The sequence below is a fragment of the Amblyomma mixtum genome, chromosome 10 (genome assembly GCF_055824585.1).
Source record: "Amblyomma mixtum isolate Tamu chromosome 10, ASM5582458v1, whole genome shotgun sequence".
Taxonomy (NCBI): Eukaryota; Metazoa; Arthropoda; class Arachnida; order Ixodida; family Ixodidae; genus Amblyomma; species Amblyomma mixtum.
The window spans coordinates 180,351,510-180,376,402 of NC_143021.1; the positions used below are offsets into that span (position 1 = coordinate 180,351,510).

The 24,893-nt window shown below is 47.1% G+C and overlaps 1 protein-coding gene across 1 annotated transcript in view; it reads left to right on the forward strand.

Moving 5' to 3' along the window:
- The first annotated feature begins 20,434 nt into the window (after window positions 1–20,434).
- LOC149327877 (uncharacterized) overlaps window positions 20,435–24,893 on the forward strand; it is a 28,977-nt gene continuing 24,518 nt past the window's right edge. Inside the window, exons 1-3 of the mRNA XM_089564068.1 lie at window positions 20,435–20,915; window positions 21,893–22,144; window positions 23,218–23,485. Of these exons, the coding sequence (XP_089420194.1) occupies window positions 20,879–20,915; window positions 21,893–22,144; window positions 23,218–23,485 (557 nt within the window). The 5' untranslated portion in view covers window positions 20,435–20,878. The remainder of the gene's footprint in view (window positions 20,916–21,892; window positions 22,145–23,217; window positions 23,486–24,893) is intronic.

Genomic DNA, 24,893 nt, shown 5'->3' on the forward strand with positions numbered 1-24,893 from the left:
ATTGTCGTGCTAAAAACTACGTGTGGCGTTTTGTGTCCATTACGTTTGGTTTATGTAATAATAAATGATGAAGATGATGAATAAAAGTTAACCCCAAGTCGCACGAAACAGAAAACTGCAGTGTAATTGCTGCTTCTTCTTTATTCAATCTTAACTCTTACGACAGCCTTCCCAGACAGCCGGAATGGCAACGATTGAACAAGCAAATGTAACATCGCAGTTTTTTTTTTAAGCTTTCACGTGACCTGATATCGACTTTTCGTCATAGACACCATTCAGCTCTCGAAATCTAGGCCTAAAAAGCAGGAGAGAAGAAATTCAATTATGAGTGACCTGCCGGGTGTAGGGATATTCAACGTGGAGATTTATGCATAATGCGTGCACAGTTACTGAGAACATAGACCCAAAATCTAGTGTCTGTACACTTTTAGGGTCCCATTGAAAGGAGATTAAAAGCCGCAGGGATGCCGGATCTGTCTCACCACCTGGATGAGACGCAACCCATATTTGGCCTCAAGACTTTTGACCGAGGCTGTACAAACGCTCTCTACTATGTTTCCTGAGTTGTCCTGTGCTCCGTGCGGTCCTGTGGTCTTGGTCGCCCACATGGCGTAATAAATAAGGGAAGTGTAAGTGCGGTGCAGAACATTGGACAACGCGAATGGCCTTTTTGTCTAGGAAGCCGCCTTGTTTAACGAGCAATATTTCCCACTTTGTGCGCACTCAGAAGGAGTGAGAAAAAAAGAAGTGAAAATTCCGAGGAGGCTGGCAGACATGTAAGAATCATTTGTGTAGAGTGATTAAGCTACGCTGCTAATTATTTTGGAAAAATTGTGAAAACGTGATTAACTTACAGAGCAAATTAGTGCTCACAAATTGCAGCAGCATTTCATTACAGTAACTTCCTAAAGAAGAGCAATTGCTTTTAAATTAGCTTTTAGTTCTCACGCATACTCGCAGTACATGGTCACAGTACAGACGCTACGAGAATTTCAGATTCTGATGCAGCACAGGAGCAGCTGCTCTTCGAAGTAGGCGTCAAAAATTTTGCTCCCCTTTAGTCGCTCTGCTCACAGAGTTCATGACAACCAAGCTTTGTGCAGGGTGGAAAGCTTTTCGAGACTTGCGTACAACAGAGAAATCATTAAATCGCCTGACAGCGTGTGCGCCTGTGTGCAAAGTGCCACAAGCTATACCCAGCTTTCCTTTCGTTCTACTCGGCGCCGAGGTGACAGCTCACAGAGTCACACCTGCGCGTCCATTGTCACTCCTCCACGTGTGCAACTTCGTTGGCTTGCCATGGACCCAGATTTTTTGCTCATTAGCAACTCCATTCGAGGCACCCGACCCCCGGCAAAGGAGAGACCAAGGCTTTGCCCACCTAAAGAGCAGTGCGGCACTTTTTAAAAGCACATTGAGTTAAACTCGATCCAGTTATCGTTCTTAAAAAATTCAGGGGGAACTTTGTGTGAAGTGCGTAGAGGCGAAAGCGTTTTCCGCACCACTTTGACTGCCTCTGTGGCACTGGTGACGTCACCACTGGATGACGTCACACATAATTAATGACTAATTACTAAGTAATAACAAATTACTAATTATTGACACGTAAGCATCACCTTCAGGAGTGGAACGCGGCAGCGTGTTGTAGCGCTGCCAGGGAGTCCATGGAACGCTACCACCCGTTCGTCGCTATGTCTTGCCCTTTGAACGCAACTCTTTTTGAGGAAAGGAAATGGCGCTGTAATTCTCTGTCATCTCGGTGGACACCTGAACCGCACCGCACAGGAAGGGAGGAAGTGGCAGTGAAAAAAGAAAGAGAAAGACGGGGCGTAGTGAAGAAAATGAAAATTGTATTTAATGAAAGGAAATCACGCAGTAACTGTCTCACATATCTCGGTGATGGTGGTGGTAAAAACTTTTATTTCATGAAATAGAGTTTGGGAGCGACAGAGTGGCCCCGCTGCATGGTCGGCGTGCCTAGTCCGGGACACCGCATGACAAGGCCCCGTCTCTCGCCCGTTTCACCAGAGCCCTTTGGTACTCAAGTGAAGAACAGTTGAGGAGGGCAGTCATCCATGCCTCTCTGGAATGGGTTGGGGAAGGGGGAGATTTGAGAAGGGGGGATTTTGAGTACATGCCCACACCATCTGGAAGGTATCACAGGTCTCCCCACAGTGCGGGCATCGCCCATCCGTGTTCGGATCGTGATGTTTTATGATTGCAGGACAGAGTAGAGTACCTGTCTGCAGTTAAAGTTCGCTCCTCCGTCTTACTCAGCCCCTTTGCAGGTGCCGGGAAAAGGCGGTGGTGGTCGCTATAATGCGTTATTATTTCCTTGAATCGCAGCAGCGGCTGGTTAGTCTCCGAGCCAGAAGAGGAAGTAGCGATAGCGCTTGCTTCCGCCCACGCCAATTCGAGAATAATCATCATGGACTCCCGAAAAGCATGTGCTCATTACTTGGCAGGGGAGATCTCCCCCTTAGCTGCTTGTATTCTAAGACGGACTGCCACTGATCCAACACCCAAACGAATCATTTGGGCTCCTGGCCACCAGTGCTTACGAGGTAATGAGGCCGCTGACGCGGCTGCCCGAGCGCTTATTCACCGGGCTCCTCATATCTCGGCGGACACCCGTTAAAAGCGTCACACCTCTGCTGACAAACTTCTGCTGAAAAGCCTCATCCTATTGTTAGCTGCTTCAAGTTAAATGCTTTGCAGTGGGAATATACCTACGTTGCCAAAAGTAACCATTCTCTGTGTTTATACTGATGGAAATCTACTCCAGAACTAAAGTAATACCCTGCCCCTAAAAAAGAGTGCGCTAGAAGTCAGAATACTCCCTTTCTACACCCACATAGACTTATTCGTGTTTAGACCATGCTTTCTACTTAATAGTGAACGGCGGTTTAGTCCATCCTCGTCACCCGCGCCTGAAAAACTGTGTCGACTCTCCATACTTTAGTTCCGAAAAGAGCCTGTGATAGCGACACCTGTATTTAAGTTTTCGGTCTTTTCCTGTTTGTCAAACCTGTGTTTTCCGAAGAAAGCAGTTCCTTTGTTGTTCTAATGCGATAATCTGTCGACACAGGCCAGCTTCAATTTGTCTTCGTTGTCTCTTTAATAAAACTTAATTCGGAAGTGAATTACGCATTTACTCGCGTAATGAACGCGCTCGCATAAGGAACGTACCTCATACTTCGGCTGTCAAAAAGCAATTTTTGCTCCCTCGCATAATAAACGCACCTCTTTCTTTCGCAGCACAGTTTCCTGATGTTATGGTGAATAATAGAGGGCACCATTTCTTTCGAATGCCGAAACAAGTACGAATAGATTAAAAAGCCATTTCTCATATGTTACGGGGCGAACATCCAATAAGAATGTTTTGTAAGAAGTATAAACAAACACAAAAGGTATTTATATTCAATCTGACATGTTAAGCGTTGTAACAACTTGATGTTGGGCTTCGGGTTGAAATATATACGTGCGAACTGAACCAGAGAGAATGCAGTTTTCATTGGCCGGCACGGTGGTTATACGTACGTGTTTAAGATAAAAGTCGCTGTGTGTGCTCTTGAGCACGGAAAGCCTGCAGAAAAGCTAGTGCGTTTTAACTGATTTAAAAGCTGAGTCGTACAGGATGAAGTGTTCATTCCACCATTCCATTTTTGTCCAGTTTTTACTCGTTCAGTTATATGTTGCCCGGCGTAATAAACGCACTTCCCCTGATATTTTCGGACTTTTTGGGGAAAAAGTGCGCTCTTTATATGTGAGTAAATATGGTATTTCTTTAGTTGCGAAGTTGTTGGCCGGTAATAATTCATTATATTACAAATTACCGAAAAATTAGTCAAATTAATGTAATTACATTAAAGCGATTTGCTTACTTATATGCCTCAACGGTTGTACCTCGAGCACATTGTGAGCACTAATACTAATGGATGTTCGATGCAGCTTATGCTAGCCGAGTATTGCACTGAATACTTTTTCAACAGCGATGTTTTCAAATGTACGAGTTCCTTGGAGTCATCCGCGCGTGTCTACCTCCGCAAATTTCGACAATTTGGTAGAAGAGAGGTGTGCTCAACGAGAGCTTCTTCTCAATGCATTGCTGTAGATAGCACGATACCTATACCCCTAGAGATGATCCGTGTAAATGATGTGTTTAATCCAGCATCTACAGCCACTGCGGCTGCGCACTCGTAAAATAATTTGGTTAATGGGCCTATTACCTAAGAAAGTTGATCAATAGTTGGCGCAGAGTAAGCAACTGTCTCGTCTTGTTGCTTTCGTATTTTTTTTTAATTAAACAATTTTCTACCGACCGAATGTGATATGCCACGGTAGCAGGCGTCTCCACAACATTTTGCGCTGAAGCCCTCATGAGACCGCCGCAACAGGAATAAGAAGTTTAGCCCGCTGCCTTTCTATATCTAGGTACGAAGTCCTCATGAAGCGCTTAACTACAATAGTACGAACTACATACAGTCTTCGCCAAAAGTAACCCGGCACAGGTGATTTGTTTCTTAGCCGCGTAGCGAAGCACTCATGGCAGTCCTTAAGCTCTGATTCTGTGTAAAGAAAGGGGAGACCTTGTCCTTGCAGTATGGCACCGTTGGGTCTTTAGGGCTGCTATAAATGCTCCGTTACACGTTTGAGAAGCAAGAACCTGTTGCTCGGTTACTTTTGGCAAAGGGGGTGTGTCGACACACACAGCCCTGTTCTCTCACAAAGCAGCGTGAGAAGAATCCGGGAGTATATGTTACGTCATACCATGGGGGGTCAAATAGCTCTAGTCTCTCCCTTTCTACCCCCCCCCCCCCCCCCCCTCCCTTTTCAAGTTGCTCTGCTTCCTCCTTTGGCCCTATTTCAGCGTCGACTGACACGCGCGAAACCTGCCGTTCCTCACCCCCCGCCGACGACATACACCTTCTCACGCCTCTTCTGCGCTTCTTTATAACCCTTAAACCGCTCAACACCGCAGAAGCTGCCACGGTCACCATCGTTCGGCAGAAAGTAGGGCTGCGTTTCATTCTACGGAGATTGGAAAAAGGTGTTCGTTATCCACCAGAATTCACAAAACACTCTTGTCTTCCCCCGAGCCTGTTCAAACGGAAATGAGTAAGATGGGGAGATGAGGTCAGGAAATTGGTTTGGTTTATTGGTTTATTAGGGTTTAACGTCTCAGGCTGTGAGGGACGCCGTAATGAAGGGCTCCGGAAATTTCGACCATCTGGGGTTCTTTAACGTGCACTCATCGCACAGTACACGGGCCTCTAGAATTTTGGCCCCATCGGAATTCGACCGCCGCGACCGGGATCGAACCCGCGTCCTTCGGGTCAACAGCCGAGCGCCATAACCACTGAGCCACCGCGGCGGGTGGGTCAGGAAATTCCTTGGGAGCGGGCTAGTTGGTCATCAGTGGGAGAGGGTTACAACCTGCAGTATACGCAACTTAGCTGTTGGTGATGATGATAACTATAGTAGTTATTGATGATGATGCCTATAATGAAGGAAAAGAAGAATAAGCAAGTGCTAAACGTTCCCTGGTTTTAAGAACTTTTAGAGGAAACAATGTGCGTGTAAGCTGGAGTGCTTAAACTACTAAAGACCCTGCGCGTCAGTTCACTTTATGCACGGTCTATAATCCGCGCTATAATCTTGCAGCGGACTCAAAACCAATGCGTCGGCGGCTGACAGTTGTTCTCAGGCTAGCAAGCTCCGCACGCTGCTTGTCAGGTACCTCTCGCATCATCGATAAGTAACGTATTCTCACATTTGTGCAGAAGAGACAAAGGCCACACGTAAGGCGACAATATGTGCATGGATTCCGACAAATTCTGGATCGATTCAGTGCACAGTATCTCGAAACATGACGACTTTCTTTGCTAGACTTCAAATGAAGAGACAATCTGGCATAAAAATGCCACGCAAGTGCCGTTCGGCTCCCAGTTGCAGACTGAGAGTAAAAATCCCTCGCCTCCCACTGCGGACCGAAATGAACACGGAATGGCCTGCTCTCACTTTCGTCCTCTCACTTTCGTCCTCTCACTTTCCTCCTCTCCCTTTCCACCCCCTGCAAAGACGGGCCCGAGGAGGCCTCTGAGAAAGCGGCGTCGAGCTTTGCATTCAGAGCAGCAGGAGGGGACGAGTCGTAGTATACGAGACAGCTGGGGTTGCTGCCGAGGGGTTCAGATGTGGGACCTTGAGAGGGGGAGGAAAGGCGGAGGGCAAGAAATACTTGGCATATCTCACGTCGCGTCTGGGAGGAGGAATTTCTCAAAGGAGGGGTTGCTCCTTATGCTATACGCACGCACGGGGGTGGTGAGGTGGTGCGGGGTTCGGAATGTGTGAACTCCGACACGGCGTCGCATCCGTGTGAAAAAGGCCGACCAAGGGGGCGAGCTCGCTTTCCAACCCCACGCGAACAGCCGTACGACCGTGTGTGCTAGGGAAGAAGGTCCGGTTCTTTAATAATAAACGTCTTCTTTTCCTTCGGGTGAACATAAAGAAGAAGCGGATGAAGAGGGGGTCATTCAGGTTCTTGCGTGCCAGGGTTGCCTTCTGCAATGTGAAGCAGTCGGAGACCGGATGGTTACAGTGAAATACAGCTGGAATCCTTTTGGCGACTGGAATTCTCGTGAGCCGCGTTAGGGATGACGTGCTAGAAGAATAAAACTACGGGGACAGCCCGGCCATGCAGCTTCATTGGTGACGGGGCGAAATAAACATAATCTGTGGGAAGCCCTAAGCGCTACCTTTGTTGGATTACGTTTCGCTTTCTGATTTCGATGCTGCAAGCGGCAAGCTTGCATATGATATAGACCATTATTACGTGATGAAATGATTAAGGACTTCTATGTTGAATGAAGCGCTCTGAGTTAAATTATTTGTTGCGATTATTTTCGCTTAGCCGAATGGTATAAACAGTCTAAAAAGAAAGTTTCTGTTGGAAAGAAAGCTGAGTAGAATATTTTTTTCATATCTGGCGAGGTTAATGATAAAATATGAAGTATACTGCTCCATTTAGTAGTAATTCGCCTGATACTTCAATCAGGGTATACAGCGAGAGCAATATGACGGAGCCAGGAAATGCCTCACTGACAATGGATTCCTGCTGGTTGTTTAGGAGAATTAAGAATCAGTAGGTTGTTCCCATAGGCAGTTCAGCTCTTTATTTAAAAATCCTAGCTCGGTCAACAGTGAACGGAAAACGAGCACTCATACTTGGTCCAGCTGCATGCGACTCGACGCGTGCATTGCTTTCGTTTTGTATTCTCCTTGAGCCTATGCTCATTTATTATTTATTTATTTCGAGCGCAAGCGGGCTTTAGAGGCCGCTACTTACGTCTCCATTGCACCCGTCCAGAGGTATAACAGGTCTGGTGCACCATGTATGGTGTATTCCCAGTTGCCCCACCTAAACCAGGCCAGAGTGATCATGCGAATATGACGGCTGGTTGCCGCGGACTTTGATAACAGGTGCTTAGTTACGAGTTACGCAAAAAGCATGCCGTTGATATACCATCTGAGAACACGATGAAAATTTGTGCCCATTACTCGAACTAACAACTGGAAACAGAAATCAACTTTGCAGGTGCCACTTGTCATCAACTAGACTTGACTACCCGGGGAGAACTTGACATCAACTAAGGTATTTAAAAACTATATAAAAACACATTTGGATGAGCATTCTGTATAGTTTCGTGGCCTATACTCGCTGTAATATATGTTTTTGACTAGTAGTTTTGCTTCTGTATGAATGTCCTGTGGGACAGAATTTGTCACTGATGCGTATGCATTATTGTCTTCTTTGTAACAAGTATATGTATTGCTACTTTATTTGTATTTTCTGATTGGCTTGTATAGGTATCATGTGATGTGTTCAGTTCATGCTTGTTTGTGTCACATTGATAAATTGTTTGGTGTCATTGTTTGTCTCATATTTGTGCTAAAGGTGTGTACTGCCGCCTGTACCACGGAGCCAAGGTCTAGTCTCCTTTCATTTCGAAAGATATAAACACCAAACCAAACTAAACCAAGATAGTCTGGCGTGATTACGCGGCCGCGAAGGCCATATAATCAATAAACCAATCACTAAGCTGTACCGACACTTATGTACTCCGTGGTTACGTCCGAATGTACACGACAAATCAATTAACCTTTATTCGAAACTTGTGCCTGTTCTCAGGTAGTCCGGCGCATGCACCCTTTAAAAAATGAGTAAAAGGTAGTAAGTGCAGCAGTTCTAACTCCGACTTCGTTTTACTACTTTTGATCAGCTGTTTACTACCCTTTTCAAGGTATAGTTAGTAAAAGTAGCCCTTGCTACCTTTTTACTAACTAAACTATGGTCGCTAATTACTACCCAGTTAGTAACCGTTCCTCTAACCCTAAAGTAAAGAATATAAACTGGCACAGATTGTCGTTTCAATAAACTGGTTTTGTAGTTGAACATTTCTGTAGGGGCATATGATTAGGTAGACTGAGCTGTCTACAATCTTAACTTCATAATTAACGCTGGTATCTTAGCTCAACCGGTACGAGCCACTAGCCCGTAAATGAGAGTCTGATTTATGGAGTATATAAGTCTGAGAAAGATTTCTCTACATGTGCACGCGCAGTGCGCGAGTGTGACTCTTCCTGATTTGTGCTTTTTTGCATTCCAAACCTTTGTGTGCACACGGTTAGATTGTTGATGCCTCACCTCGCATAATTTGTACATGTAATGCGCGATAAGCTTAAACCTAGCTAAGTGTGTGATTTACGGCAAGCACGCCCTGATAGCTCTGTATGGATTCCGAAATTAATCAAATTGACTGTGAAGCTTTTTCATTTTTCGAGTACGCATAAATTTGACAAGCCACGCCAGCACATGCACCATACGATGAATCTAGGAACATCTAGCAACAAATAGGAGGCCCTATTTGCAGTTTCGATTTTTGGGCCTCCTGATTTATAATACCCCATAACCATGTACTGAAGTGTAATTATGAAATAAACTTGACTTGATTTGATAGGCGAATTTCTATTCATTTTCTTAGTAAATACTGCTAGCTTCCCGTTAGCAACTGCGGGTAGCAGCCGTTACTAACGGTTAGTAACTGTTACTAACCTTCCCTTTACTAACTGCAGTTGCTAAGAGGGTAGTAACATATGTGACATTCAGTTACTACCCCAAAGTTAGTAAGCACTACTACCTTTTTTTCTAAGAGTGTGGTGGGAATAAAGAGCTGGGCTCTTCAATTCTTCTTCACTCAAAGTAATCTAGTGGGGCTGCTGCTTATCGTCAGAGTTTGCGAACCTTTTCACTGGGGAAGGAGCTATGAAGAAGAGCCCCTTCATTTTGGTAACATATGAAACGGATACAGAGACTGTACATTGGCGCACCAAAACTATAATTGGTCGTACACATGGGGCACCACCAGACACGCGCGCCAGAATGGCAGGGGCGATAAAAAAAAATTGAAACAAGGATTCGTTTCCCGCCAGCATATGTGAATGGCGGTGCACCAGGTCGGAGCAAAACTCGTGAAGCCGAGCGCGATCGTAAATCTAAGCGACACTACTTCGGCCTCGACATGACGTCGAGACGGTTAAAGTTCGCAGCCTTGAGCTGTACTGTAAGCCAGGCTTTACAGTGCTTCACATGTCATGTCGCATCCTGGGCTGGCCGACAGGCCCCGGATAATATACGACCCCCAGTCGGCCTGTTTCCGATCACCGAGTAACGGGACGCAGGCGGGCCCGCTAATCTCGCCGAGTTTTAGAGGGAAAGGGATGGACAAGGAGGGGAAAGACCGCGACTTCCATGGACGAACGCAAGGACAATCAGCGACAGATCGGCGGAGAGGGGCCCACCCACGAGCCAAATCTCACTTCTCGCTTCGGCAAAAGCGTGCTTTCACTCAGGGTGTCTCGATGCCCGCAGCTGTCCTGGCCCATCGGGGCACCCTATTTCCCACTCGACACGTCGCGCCGCCTATCGGCAACTGTTCAAAGCAAGGCGCCGAGCGGTCGTAGTGGCGGAGGTCAAAGTTGACGTGCGGGGTCAAGATGGGGATACCGTTTCCTCCTTATCGCGAGGAAACGGGTGGAACGCATTTTGGCAGATAGGGAAGAGGGGTGGTAATGTGCAGAACTAGAGATACTTTGGGGAAGGCGCGGGGGGGGGGGGGGGGGGGGGGGGGCGTATGAATAGTTAAGACGCGCAGGCTGTGCAGACTGCAGCGCGATAAGTGTTTGAACGTCGCAAAACTTGCTCAGCAAAGACAGCTGGAAGCTTGCATACGCAATGGTTTCTTCCTGCTGTACAGTTCTCCCGGCCAGAAATGAAAGACATGCCATCTTTTGGTCGCCAAATCAGCAAATCACTCTTAACGACCAAGCAGCGACGCTACAATGAATCGCTACCTGCTTCGTAATGTACATTTGGATACTAGTGCAGCCAGCTTTTCCTGGTGTTCTTATGTAAGCTATGGGTATGAGTTGTATACTTCGGTTTAAACAGAAAGAAAAAAAGTCAGTAAACACGCCCCGAAATAATTTTTTGAAATTCGTTTAACCGAAAAAATAGTCAGTATCCTTCAGATGTACTAAATCACTCGCTGCCTATTGAGTACGAGTTACAATCGGTCACAAGAAAGAATTAACGAAGTGTGGAAGGAAGCCAGTAGCGCGGGGAGACGGCGGGATGGTCGGATTAAGTATAGTTTAGTTTTACTTCGTGGGGAACTGCTCCGCTACCTTAGACAAACGTTAAGTGCAGACCGACACTTCGACACTCACAAACTCATCACCTTATCAGATTCTTTACTTGATTAAGGAGCTCTCTCATGGCGTGTAAGGACACCGATAAAGTTTGTAACCGTAACAAGACACCTTCAACTCGAAATCATGCTCAAGCATAAAAAAAAGTGTCATGTTCTTCTGTCTTCCGCTACGGCTCAGCGACACTTCCATTCATGCCGTCATCACGCGGACGCTAATTCCTCCTGAATTTCGGCCGTAGTCATCTTTCCTCTTTTAAGTCCGTAACTTTGTTCTTATGAAGTGTTTACTGCATTCACATATTGTTCTGTGACTGAGAGGCGGAACAGTGCATAACAACCAACAATTGCCCTTGCGTTAATCGTAAGCAAATAAAGTTATTGTGACATAAAGGCGTCAGAAAAGCGTGCTTTCACTTGCAGCCACGAGGCACGTGTGTTCTTACCCTGAGGCTTTCCCTTCCTCTTTTCACCCATGTATTTGAGTGAGTGAGTGAGTGAGTGAGTGAGTGAGTGAGTGAGTGAGTGAGTGAGTGAGTGAGTGAGTGAGTGAGTGAGTGAGTGAGTGAGTGAGTGAGTGAGTGAGAGAGCGAGTGAGTGAGCACTTTTGCGGGTGATTATAGAGGCTCGCAGGTACATAATATTTTGCTTCCCTTTTTGCTTTGCTTCAATTTGGCTTTACTGCACATACATCATCATGACTTCCTGAAGCAAAAAAACAAACCGAGAGCCATTGAAGAATCAGTGCAGTTCACAGGGCAGAAACGACAAACAAGGAGACGCAGCCGAGGAGCAGCAACGCGCGAGGGCACAGAGATTGCCCATGCGATGCGTACCTTTTACTGCACGCATAGCAGGCAACAGCCGTTACCTGGTACAAGAAAAGCGCACATAAGCCCTCCTCCAAAGACCCCACGCGATGTGTGCGTGATGCGCGATATTTATAGCCGTTGCGAACTAAGCAATAACTCAAAAATAATACTTCTACGTGCGTAGGGTTTAGCTAGAGTTCGTTGTGCGGCTGTAGTAACAACGCCAGTTTTCCAAGAAGACGAGAATAGGGCATTTCTCGTTTGGTGAATACCATAGCGAGGGTCTTGGTTCGGGCACAACTGTTGCAAATATCTGTAGGTAGCACTATAGTGCGTTCCCTCAGCTGCCGCTTTGCACCTTCAACCACGTTCCAAGTGGCACTTGCGGTATAGCACGAAGTACCACGTCCGCCGCTAGGGCTCAACGGGGCGCTAGTGAACACTCCAAACGATAGGCGCAAATTATTTCGAATGTAGAAGCGAGACAGCCGCCGTAGACGTACATAGCTCAGTTTTTATAGACACCATGCGCGGCATGTGGAGGTAATGGGTTCGTCTGCCATCGGTGGCAAGGTGGTTGTCTATTATTTGTGTAAAGTGGGGGGATCTTCTGAAATGATGCTCGTGCGTGCGTGCGTGCGCGTTGAGCATCATTGCACGCACGCACGCACGCGCACGCACGCACACACACACGCACACATGCACACACACACACACACACACACGCGCGCGCACACGCGCACACGCACACACACATACACACACACACACACACACACACACACACACACACACACACACACACACACACGCACACACACACACAAACACACACACACACAATTTGGCTTCAAATAGTTTGCCTTTGCCTGTTTCGCTGAAACTGCCGCGCTACAATGCAGAGTATACTTTAAGGAGACTACTGACATAGCTCCCTTTAACAAAACTTCGTGCTGGGCTAGTTGGTAGGACGTAGTTGAAACTTGGTTGACTCATGACCAGTTGAAACCATAGCTCCCTTTGCGTGTTTCGACATCAAACCACTGTCACGGGCCCTCACATTAGATATTTGTCCGGAGAAGGTAGAGGTACTGGAATGTCTCCAGGCTGAGGTCTCCTGTGTTTCCTATAGCCGCATATGCTTTGACTCGCGGTTGTGATCTGCACATTGACCATGTGTGTGTGTAAAATAACCCTTTTATTCTTTTTTGCCCCGCCGCGGTGGCTCAGTGGTTACGGCGCTCAGCTGCTGACCCGAAAGACGCGGGTTTGATCCCGGCCGAGACGGCTGAATTTCGATGAAGGCGAAATTCTAGAGGCCCGTGTACTGTGCGATGTCAGTGCACGTTATAAACAACCCCAGGTGGTCGAAATTATCCGGAGCCCTTCACTACGGCGTCTCTCATAGCCTTAGTCGCTTTGGGACTTAGACACCAATAAACCAAAACCTTCTATTCTTTACACATCGTGACGTAACAACACCCTGTTTCCTCCCATGCTCTTCGCCGGTGCAGACTCTCAGGCCGTAGAATCATGGCTCAGGCTGGCCTGTCTTTTTTCCTTCGAAAATTAATTTTCTCGCTCTCTCTCTCTACCCCGTTGGCTCATCAGTATTTTTCTCTAAGGACTTTCTGGTGTACGCAGAGCAGGGTGGCCCGATTTACTAATCATTCCGCCTAATCGAAAGACCTATTCGCAGTTGGTCAACTCCTCGGCTATCGTCTTGTCGGCTGTCGTGATTGTAGAGCGCACAGGAATCAGAACATCGTGAACGGAATTCTCCTACGAGCAGGCTCACAAGGGCTATCCAAGGGCAAAACAGCTGTTTGCTTTAAGTTTATCACCTGCAATAGTCGCCGAGTCTACTTAGCACGGGCAAAGTGATTCAAGTGTCCAGTCTGAGCCGCCCATTAAAACTTCGACTTCCTTTCATCTTTTGTTATTCCTTTCCTGATCGTTACTACAGGCCGCGAGCCTGTCAGTCATACGGGCAGCGCAAAGTGTCAGCTCCTGTTATACATCTTTCCGCGTCGCGTGTTAATTGCACAGGGCGAGAAAGTTGCGCTTTCGCTGATACACGACCTTGGTGGGCAACTCCTTACGGCTGGCACCTCTCAGCTCATTTTCATTCATTGTTTTTGTGTGCAACGAAACATTCTTTTCCCTAGCTATAGTTGCTACATATCGTTGAAATTTGCGGGCGCTATATGAAAAAGTTGTTCACTGCCCTGTTCATGCTTCCAGATTTTTTCGTGTCCGGATCATTTTCTGACGCTCGATATGAGAATACAGCCAAGCGAAACACTTGCTCAAGTATAGCATGGATATTGAAACAATCGAGCATAGAGCAAGTGTGTGCGTTATGCGTGCGTGTGTGCGTGTGTGCGTGTGTGCATGCGTGTCTGCGTGCGTGTGTGTGTGCGCGCGTCCGTTCGCGCTTACGCGCACATGCACACGAATGCTCGTATATGCATAGAAACCTCATATCTTGCTAACAGCCTGTTCAACAACACGTTAAACATTTTCGATAAAGACCAGACGACTGCTCTTACAGCAAGCATGCTGGAAGTGGAGTGCCGATGTTCCGAGCTTGAGCTTTGCGCCCATTTAACGATGCAGCAATAAAACCTACAGGGGCGTCAAAAACGCCTTTTTCACCCTTTCATGGCGGGCATTTGCTGTTCACAATTCTAGGTGCATGGGGAGCGCGATTGGGGGTAACCCATACCGCCAGACGCAAAGCCTTGCCTGAGAGCCTCAGCTAAATGTGCCCTGAGCTGCTTTGCCCCAAAGCGCGTCTTGCTCGCGAAGCTCGTGCAATGGGACTAATGACGCGACTCCACCCGACGTTTGACTGCACGCCTCCCCTCCCTAAGGGCTTTCCTCGAGCGCTCTCCGAGCATCGGCCTGCTTTTGTCTTTGCGAACCACTCTCTTCCGCCCCTTACAATCCCGAGATTCTCGCAATCGCCTGTACTGTCGTCGTTCTCGATCACTTTCATTGCCAGCCCGGCAATTCCGCCCATTACGCAAGCTTCTACTGATCGCCACTGCGTCTCCCGTGGGCGCTGAGCTTCGCTTTGCCGAACGCAACTCTTCGCCGCCCGACTCGACCAATCGAGTGGAAGAAGAGAGGAAAACGTGGAGGATGGAGGATTCGGGGAGGGGAGGAGGTGCTAGAATAGATGGCCCCCACTTTCTGATGGCTTATCATTAACCATCGTTTCGAACCGATATCCCCTCCTTCCCGTTTACGGTATGCAGCTCTGAGGCGAAGGCGTTCTCTGGCCGTGGGGCCAAGGCTGAGAGCAAGAGGAGGAGGAGGATGCGAAGAAAGCAAATCTAGATTCAAGGCCAGGGCGACCGCATTTTTGTGATGGCATACTATAGCCGTCGGTAAGAAAACACACAAACGTCACAACAAACAGACGCCGGAAGGGAAAGAAGTAGAGCAAGTTAAATGAAGGAAGAAAGTAGAAAAGAAAGCAAAAAGGAACGAAAGAGAGAAAGCAGGAAGAAAGAAATGATGAAAAAGAAGAAAGAAGAAAGGAGGGAAATGAAGAAAGAAAAAAGGAAGGAAATGAAAGGAAGGAACGAAGGAAGGAAGGAAGGAAGGAAGGAAGGAAGAGAAGAAAGAGAAAAATGAAGAAAGGAAGGAAGGAAGGAAAGAAAGAAAGAAGGGAAGAAATGAATAAAGAAAGAAAGAAAGAAAGAAAGAAAGGAAGAAAGAGAGAGAAAGAAAGAAAGAAGGAAAGAAAGAAAGAAAGAAGGAAAGAAGAAAGAAAGAAAGAAAGAGAGAAAGAGAGAAAGAAAGAAAGGAAGACAGACAGAAAGACAGACAGAAAGGAAGATAGAAAGGAAGAAAGAAAGAAAGAGAAAGGAAAAGTTCCCCGGAGGATACAACACATCCACGCAGTGGATAGAAGAAATATGGAAGAAAAAAAAATTGGAAATGACATAACAAATATAATACAGGAGGAAAACACCGCAGGCCATATTAAGTCCTAAGACGACTTGATGTGAGCTTCGTCTGGACGTGCGGTACGGCCGTCTGAAAACACCACGAAAGTGAAGAACGAAAGTGGACAAGTAGCGATATACGTAAAAAAAAAAACGCATTTGAAAGTGGGAGGATTTCAGTTTTGAGTGTTCATTTATTTACTTCCAGATCTAATCGTGTTGTCGCATGTGCCGAACCTTTGCCCGCTGGGTTTATCAGTGGTCGCTTTCCTAATGCAATTATTACGAGGTCCAGCGTTGTCCTGTGCTCTTCGTCGCCTTTGTGTTGCCTGGATTCCGACGCGTATACGGCTTTTATTTGCTAAACGTTGATCAGCTCACTGGCGGGAATGCTGCCGACAATTCAGCATTGTGTAACAAGCACCCGTCCCACGGGGGCTCACTGCGTTTCCCGCAGGCGAGACAAGAATTGCTCCACGCTTGCTCATTCGTAGTTGCCGCAAACAAAAACGAACACTACAGAAAGAAGTAAACAGAAAAGAAAGCAAATCCTTCTCTCTATCCCCGGGGGCGGCGAACGAGCGAATTAAGAGGCCGTGGTAATCAGCGACCAAGCTCGCGTCCCTTTAACCGGACAATCATGCATGGGTGTGTTCCCTCGGTGGTTCTTATGACTGTCATTATATGGCACCTTTTTTTTTTCTTCTCTGTTTCTAAGCCTTTGGGACAGACTTCCGAAGCTGCTGCTAGTATTGCTGCCGGCGCATTCACTTTTCGGTCAAAAGGGGCGTGTACTACAGCGGCACCTTTAGACTGCGGCGGGCAGAGCTGTATACGCTATAACCTATCGCTCCAATGCACTCGCCTTGACACTTCGCGGATGACAGCCGCCCCCGGCCTGGTGTATGAAGAGTAAGGCTAGTATACTCCGCGAACAAGAAAAACAAAAACAAAAATAAGGAGAAGGGAGACACCATTTCTTTAGGGCTGCGTTTTTATCCTTTAATTCTCACGGCGGGCGAAGGAAGGCAGGGGCGACACTTTGAGCGCGCTTTAACTCCTCGGAGAAGCGAAATGGCGACCGATAACGACGTTGTACACAGGGTCGCTCTGAGTCTCCTTTCGTTGACCCGTTTGTTTGGGTGTGAGCGCGGGCGTTTTCGTGGAAAGTGGCTCGCGGGGCCGTATACTTGACACCGTTTTCGGGCTGAGCCGCGCGTCGGCTTCCGCGAGTGAGCGCGCTTAGTAGCTCACTTTTTGCACGACGAGACGGAGAAGACTAATAACAGGAGGCTAATGTAAAATAGGAGAATGAGAATAAGACGAGGACGTAGAGGAGAATACGGTGTAGGGTGTAAGGTTCCTTCTCGCCACTGAAAAGGAAGGGGAAAAAAATAACTAGAAGAAGAAGACCAAGAAGAGGACAAAAATATTAACGGTTGGCAAAGTAGAGAAGACGACTTGGTTAGATAAGGAGGAAAAAGCGGATACGTAAAATGGAAGCTGTACGCAAAGAAAAACGAAGTGTATTGTGGCATGTATGTGCTTTTTCCACGCGTTATTAGAAATCGGAAATTATAATTCCGTGCTTTATCAAATGCACAGCTCGACTGATATCTTGATAAACATTGAGAAGACACTGGCAGCAGTTATTTTTTGTGACTCGTTTGGAGAGCAACCGGCGCTTGTATGCCGGTCCCGTAGAAGGGCTTAGAGAGTCTCGTTGAATCTCGATAAGACTCGTACGGTGCCCGGATGTTCTCGTTTCAGAGCCCGGATGAGTGGAATTCAGAGCCCGGATGATGGCTCTCGGTCTCGGCGTGACGTCACTACAATGCCGACAACGGGAGCTAAAAGCATTTCTTGCTTAAAAAAAGTTAGGTACATATACCAACTGCTATAGATACCACTGCTCCAGAAATGACTTCTCATCGGTTTCGCGCAGAAAACACTGCATTCTATCGAGACTGCCTTCTTCGTATCCTAGTCCTTCGTCTTCGTATTAAGGCTAAAGCCTTTAATGGCTCATACTGTCGTCCGTTAGCAGCGGGTGTCACACTTTTGGCAGCGTTTAACTCGTGTTAACTCTGGAACTAAAAAGGATAGGAAAAAACGAATGGCTGCTTCAGATAGAGGAGAAAGAAATTAATCTAGAAGCCACGTTTGATGTGTGTACAATAATTAGTTAAATAATTATAGTCAAAATTATCAAAATTGTATCGAAATTACTCAGACGTCGATATATCCACGGGAAAGGTGTGACGTCACATCCACCGGAAGTCGTCATGGCACAGTGTCCTCGCCTTTCGCCTCTCAATACTTTAGTTGCAAAAGTGTCCTCGCAATTTTGTTTCACGCTTCTCTGGATAATTCGGATAACCCATTGTAGTAGCCGCGGGGAGATGAGCGCACTGTAAGCTCTTACAGATGTGCGCCTGTGATTGCCATTCAAGCGAGTTCTCGCAGTGCGGATTCAAAAGTGACGCTGCGAAGTTTGGACGGGGGTTTGGGTCCGCAAAAGTCAATCGTGAAAGTTTAGCATTTATATCTGCGTTAAAAGTGTGGTGTAAGTGAAAAAAAAAAGGGGGGGGGGGGGGGGGGTCGAACAATACCCGAGCGAAGTAGAAGAAAGACGCAACGAATGTAAAGGCTTTTCTTGTCCTTTCACCATTTCTCTCTCTCTCTCTCTTTCTGTCACTTACATTAGTGACACTACTCTTCTTATGGCTTGCGTAAATTTGAAGAAACTAAGTGTGCATGCTGAAAGAAGTGGAAGACCAAACAGTGATGTGCGGAGGTCATTTTAATTTTTTTAAGGACTGAATTATGAATAAATAAAACAATAATTAGTTCTACATTATGCTAGCTAATATGCGTGCATACAAAATTAGAAGGGAAACAAAAGCTCCGCCTTAAACGTATAAGGCGATAGCGTACCTAATGGTTTCATTCCCACATATGCAGGAGGTCATTCTCTACTTGACATTCATTGATCCCTGGGAGTCCTCGTACCCCTCGTGGCGCAGTTATGCAGCGGTTAAGCGATGCGCCACTGCCCTGCGATGCCAGGTGCTCCCAGCGGTGAGCCCTGTGCGGCCTAGGTTGCTCTTCCCGTGTGACCAATCATTAATTTAACTGCCATGCTGTTGGCTTCTCTCATATTTATAACCAGCCCCTCATTCCCCTTTCCTTGTCTGCTTAATTGCTTAACGAGGGCCTCGGTTCTGGCAGCCTTTTATGCCTTAGGAAGCATAAGAGGGTTCTCACACAGCTTCCACCATCGCCGTTCGATGACGTTCTACGTCACATCAGCGGTAACTCAGGAGGTGCTACGTCCGCCGCTTAAGAACGGGTGTGGCACTGGTGAACACTCCCAAGGTTAGGTTATTTGTAAACACAAATACCCCCGAAAACAGAAGAATTGACAGCCGTCGCCGTAGCTCAGAGGTAGAGCCCCGGACGCGTAATTCGGAGGTCGTGGGTTCGGATCCCACCGGCGGCATGTGGTTGTTTTTTCTTCTGCTTTTCTAACCAATTAGCTTTAAGCGATAACATATTCAGTAATATTATAAATTAATCAACACCACAAAATAAATAAATAAATTAAAACTCCCCTGTGCCCCTTGGTTTGTGTGGCTGTTGGCTTCTCTCATATCAGATACGATGGGCAGTTTGCTCACCATCCGGTGGGCGGGTTGTGATTGCGCCGCATGGTCACGTGACCTAGGTCACCCACCTGCCTCCTAGTGGGGAACACCTTTATCGCTCACAACTCCGACGCCGGATTTACTGAAGAACGGGACCTTGAACCCCATCGCGTTAGAAGACAGTATCAAGTTTTGTAAGCGCCCTTAAAATTTGAGCACCAGTTGTCAACAATTACCATTTGGTCCATTTCGCGCAGCTAGAGCAATCGCGGGTTTCGATCCAACTTAAAGGCCCAGAGACAGTAAACAACTTGTAGTAAAAAAAAAATTCCTTATAAATTTCCCGTAACATTTGACAGAAAATCAAAAACGAGATATTGCTGGATGCTGGCTGAGAGCCGTACGTTCACTCTCCCTTTTAATACGCACAGCTTGTTCAGAGTGAGGCCGAACATTTCGACAGGAAGTGATGGCTGTTAAGAACATATTGACGTCAAAACTGGTACCCAAGCTTCAAATTCTACAGAGCAAACAGCTCGCAAACGGCATGTCGCATATTCGCGACATTGGGCAGTAAAGGATTAGCTTTACGAAGGTCGACTAAATATGCATGCTCTCATTTTCTTGGAGGTGCCAGATGTGAAAGAAAGTGATTTGGAGATATTACTAGACTGTACAATAAAAAAGAGAACTAACAATCATCAAAAACAGCGTGGCTTTTCTCTCCTTACTGCTTGGGCTGTGGCTATGACAACTACAGCGTACCATTTATTAAAACTTCCACCAATCCAAATGTCCATGTTTCCATAGTATGTTTCTCTATAATGTTTCTGTGCCTCCGCGTGTTGTATTCTAGTCAGCGTGTTCCATCCGTGCATGAACCTTGTCTGCTTTGACTACACGATGTACTTGTACGTCCCGTATTCATGCTGTTTCTGCAGTACAGAAGCGGTGCCACAAAAAAAAAATATCTTCTCTCTGTATTAGTCTCCCTTGTCGTTCTGTCTGCTTGCGTTCGTGCGGTGATTTTCTGTTATCATCAACTCCATGGACCATGAGACATGGAGGGATTGCCTACAACACCTGCTTTCTTCTTTTTCTCATAACTGAATAACATTAATCTTTCACTGATCACTATCATCCACCATGCATCGCCGTTGACGCCGTGCATTAACCACTGCTGACTGAAAGCTGACGCTTCTTTGAAAGTTTATTATCGTTATAGTCTGTTGCCCCAAAAGTCCTTCATCCCTACGTATTACACAGTGCGTGGCTTAGGAATTGCGTACTACGCGTTCCTTCTTTGCCACTCTTTACTAATCATCATCATTCTCGTCCCTTGTTATAACTAAACGTTCTACGACCATGCATACTACTCAAGCGTCTACAAACCGGGCACCTCTGTTTCCCAGCTTCACCGGCTTTCTTTCTAAGCTTTCTGTACCCTTAGGGAGCTATCCACAAGGAGATGACGTCGTTCCGTTCGAATTTGTGCCAGTGGTGGCGATGCTTGCGCCACTGCCAGCAGCGCGGCAGCAACGGCAGCACGCGCCCGGCGTCATCCCGTGCGCGGCCATCGGCCTGCGAGCCACGGTCGCCTTGCCGACGCAGGCCGGCCCCAGCGACAGCCGCCGGAACGGGCGCCTCTCCACCGCTTGTCCTCCTCCTCCCGTTGGTGAACATCGGCAGGAAGCATGGCGGCGGCGGCGGTGGTATCGCCACCGGCAGACGGTGAGTCCAGTGCTGATGGCAGAGCCTAGCTAGGGTAGACCGGCAAGGTCACGTCTGAACGAGTGGTATGCAGGAACAAGACAGGGACAAGGGAGCGAGACTAGCGCAATTCCCTTGTTCCTGGTGTCGTGCCTTGTCCTAATTTGTGCTGTGTCCCCAGCAGCACAGCTCATCGGCCCGATATTGGAAATGTATTGGCAAATGCCGGTCCAACAATGGACCAGTGTGAAGTCATCCATTTCCAATATTGGGCCGATAACCTTGTGCTGCTTGGGGTGCCCCTTACTATGTTTCACCCACTAGTCCAAACCGTAGCCCCATTAGTCGCGCGTCCATGCACAGCGCCGAGTGCGCCTTTACATCAGCGATAGCTATTTGACGTACATCGCGTGTGACAAGCTTTCCTTCAATGACTGTACATCAGTTTTAAAGAGACCCTGAAACAAATTTGATGGGCACATTCTAGTGCAACAGATCTGTAGAGGTGGTCTTTGTGGGTATTCGAGTCAAACTGGAAAGCTCTGCGTGAACCCGGTAATTTAGAAATAATTTTTAAAAATAATTGCTCGCAGTATCTAGCGACCGATTAGGGCTACACACCTCACCGCGCTTCTTCTACCCCGATGACGTCAGTGGGCAGATGGGGTGAGCTTGAAGGCTGGCTCTTCTGCCCAGTGACGTCATCGGGGTAGAGGACGCGCGTTGAGGTGGGTAGCCCTAATAGGTTGCAAGCTACTGCGAGCAGCAATTTTTTCAGATTATTTCTAAATTACAGGGTCCACGCAGAGCTTTCAAATTTAACTCGAATACACACAATGACCAACTCTGCAGATATGTTGAACAAGAATACGTCCCGTCGAAATAATTTCAGGGTCCCTCTAAGGAGTATTCTGAGGCAAAGTCACAGAGCAGGGCTTATATAGAGCACCACAGTGACTGAGTGGAGAATTCCCGGTACACCTCGTGCATTTGCGCAGCGGAAGGCATGGAGGAGAAGAAGAGGACGGCTGCCAAGGTAGTCACCACGTTGTTCCCGCGGATTCCCAAGGTCACCACGGTGCTGCTGGAGTTTTACATCAGGCGCGAGAGCAAGATCGAGCTTGATCGGGAGCCGCTGCAGCATTTTTGTCAGGAGGAGGTGCTGCTCGCTGCCCAGGACATACTCGAGAAGCTGAACACACAGGTCATCACGTACCAGGACGTCCGGGACACGGCAGAAAACCTCATAGGTAGGAAGGAGGTGACCGTAGTGTAAGGACCGTGTTAGAACAATGGCTGCCGGATGAACTTTCTCCTAGGAAAACAACGCCATCATCGACATTGGCGCTGCCATCATACCATGTTGTGTTCGAAAACTCTTGAGGTCACTTTCTGACGAGAAACAATTGAAACGCCAGGATGAGTCATACGATATACCTCGGCAAAAGGGAGAGTTGGTGAGCTTGCGATAGCGCCACCTACGGCCATGTGGTCCACACCGAAAGTGGGTGCCACACTTGGAGCGGGAGAGGAAGGCGTTTGGGTTTGGTGCAGATACCTGTGAGAAGGGAAGAAATCTGATGCCCCATCACATCACGGGGCACTTGATGGCAACAGTTGTGCGGTGAAGCCGCATAACTCACTTATTCGCCCCGGCGGAGACGGAGAGCCTTGCTCTCATTGCTGCCGTTCTCTAAGGTAACATATAATTTAATAAACAGTAACAAGAGAAGCACGCGGATCCTAGAAAAGGCTCAAAAAAAAAACCCCCAAAAGAACTCCACGCTCTGTCGCCGAGTGTCAGTGGCTCTTTTACTTACTGAAATAGCAGGCTGCAATATGTAACAGTGGTACTGTATCAGCGAAGGTGATCGGCTAGATTGAGAGAACTTTGTGCGGAATTAAAGGTCTTGCAAAATCCAGGCAGGTAGTTGCTAAAGTAGCCTCCTGCTATCGATAAGCAAGATAGCGTGGTTAGTAGAGCGTGCCAACGTCCACCAGTACAACACATGGCCGCATGTTGCTTGCAGTATTTTTGTACGGCGACTTGTGTAAGCGCTACAGAATGGTAGAGAAGACGAGTGCATTACGTGAGCGTTTTCACTGCCACATTTATTCACCTCTCGGACGACTTATGTAGGCGGTACTCGTGCAGGCCAGTGGTAAGCGCGGCGGAGCGTATTAGAATAACGTACTAGCACCATTAAACGCTTTGTCAACTTTGTAGACGATACTTGTTCAAACCAACTGTTGGTGAAACAGATCAGTGAATTGTATACTCGCCAGCACAATTATGAAGCATTTGTCCCTTCGACTTGATCAGGACTGCACAACCTGGCGTACAAGAGGGCCCCAGAGATCGCCAAGATTTTGGGTGACCACATCCGCAAGCTGACCATCATCGTGGGCGAGCTGGCGACGTCACTGGAGAAGGTGTCTGAGGTTCCGCCCACCGACTGGATGGGTGTGGGCGACACGGTTGTGGCCAAAACCGAGAAGCTCAACATGGCAGAGATTGCGCCCTTCTGGACGTACATCCCCAAGATGAAGGACTTCCTCTCCATGAAGCTTTTGGGCGCCGGTGGATTCGGGTGAGTTCGTACGCAAACTTCTGGTTAGTGTACTGTCAGCGGTCGGAACAATAGATTGAAAAAGTAAATAGCGGGCCTTTGGCCTAAAGACCTTTACCCGGAAGGCATTTACCATGAAGGCTTTCACCCTGTAGGTCTCTACCGTAAGGTCTTTACTCTAAAAGCCTTTGGGCAAAGACCTGGTTAAAGACCTAAAGGCCTTCACCCATGTGTACTCCTGACAAGTCCCGCAAGGCATTTACCACGAAGGCATTTATCCCAAAGACCTTTGGGTAAAGACCTAGGTAAATGCCTAAAGGCCTTCACCAAAGGTGAAGGCCTGCCAGGTGCACGCACTTGTCAGATGTGTACACCTGCCACACACACACACACACAAACGCGCACACACACGCACACACACACGCACACACACACGCACACGCACACACACGCACACACACGCACACGCACGCAAGGACGCACGCACAGAATATTAATGAAAAGGGGGCTATACGGCTAACACAGCAACATTTTGCTTACTGGCTGAGGGCTCTCAATTCGGCCTTTCGCACAACTGGGAGGGAGTATCCGCTCAAAATGCACCAAAAACTAATTTTTGCTAATTTGTGGAATCAAATTTTAGCAATGCTATCGAAATTTTTATATTGATTTTGAATGTGGGTACATTACCTTGCATAATGTGGAAGTGATGATTGTTTTCTTTGATTATGTCACAGACTGGGCACTGAAGTGCCAAAGAGCAGTCAGGAGGAAGTTAATGGCGACGCAGACCTGGTATGGTTCTGTTGTAGTAAAGGAACACTGTGGACAACTCCATGCAACTTTAACTTTTTTTTTGTAAAAAATGATTCCGTGGTTCTTTCTGGCTATCATGCCCAACATTCTCGGACAGAAATTTTGAAAATTTTACAGTTGTAAGCTACTGTTATGGAACAATTGAAGGTAATGGTCCATTCTTCTATGCAGTAAAGTGTTTCGTTTAAAGTCTTTCCATCGATCGCATCGAACAGTTAAGACTGCCATAAAAAACCAAAGGGGAATAATTTCGACGATAAAAAAAGCGTTAACAGAAAAAATTCGAGTGCCATCGGGTGATCTGCGGATATTTTGACTGTTATATTGGAACTTTATATGATAAACGCTTCTCTGCTCAAAAGTGATTTTGTCAAGACTTTTTGGGTATGTGAAGTTGCTCCGGCAGAAAAAGACGCATTCATTGCCGAGAAAGTTTGTTTTCAAAAATTTCCGTGTCTCGATTCAAAATCTTGACGTCAATATCGAAAAATTCCCCGTGATCACAGTCTCCGAGTATATGGCTGTGTAGCCGATAGTCTAAGAGATCAGCACGGTAAGACGTCTTGACGCACCGCAGTTTTCTTGGAAAAACTGCTTGTGGTGGCGACATCTG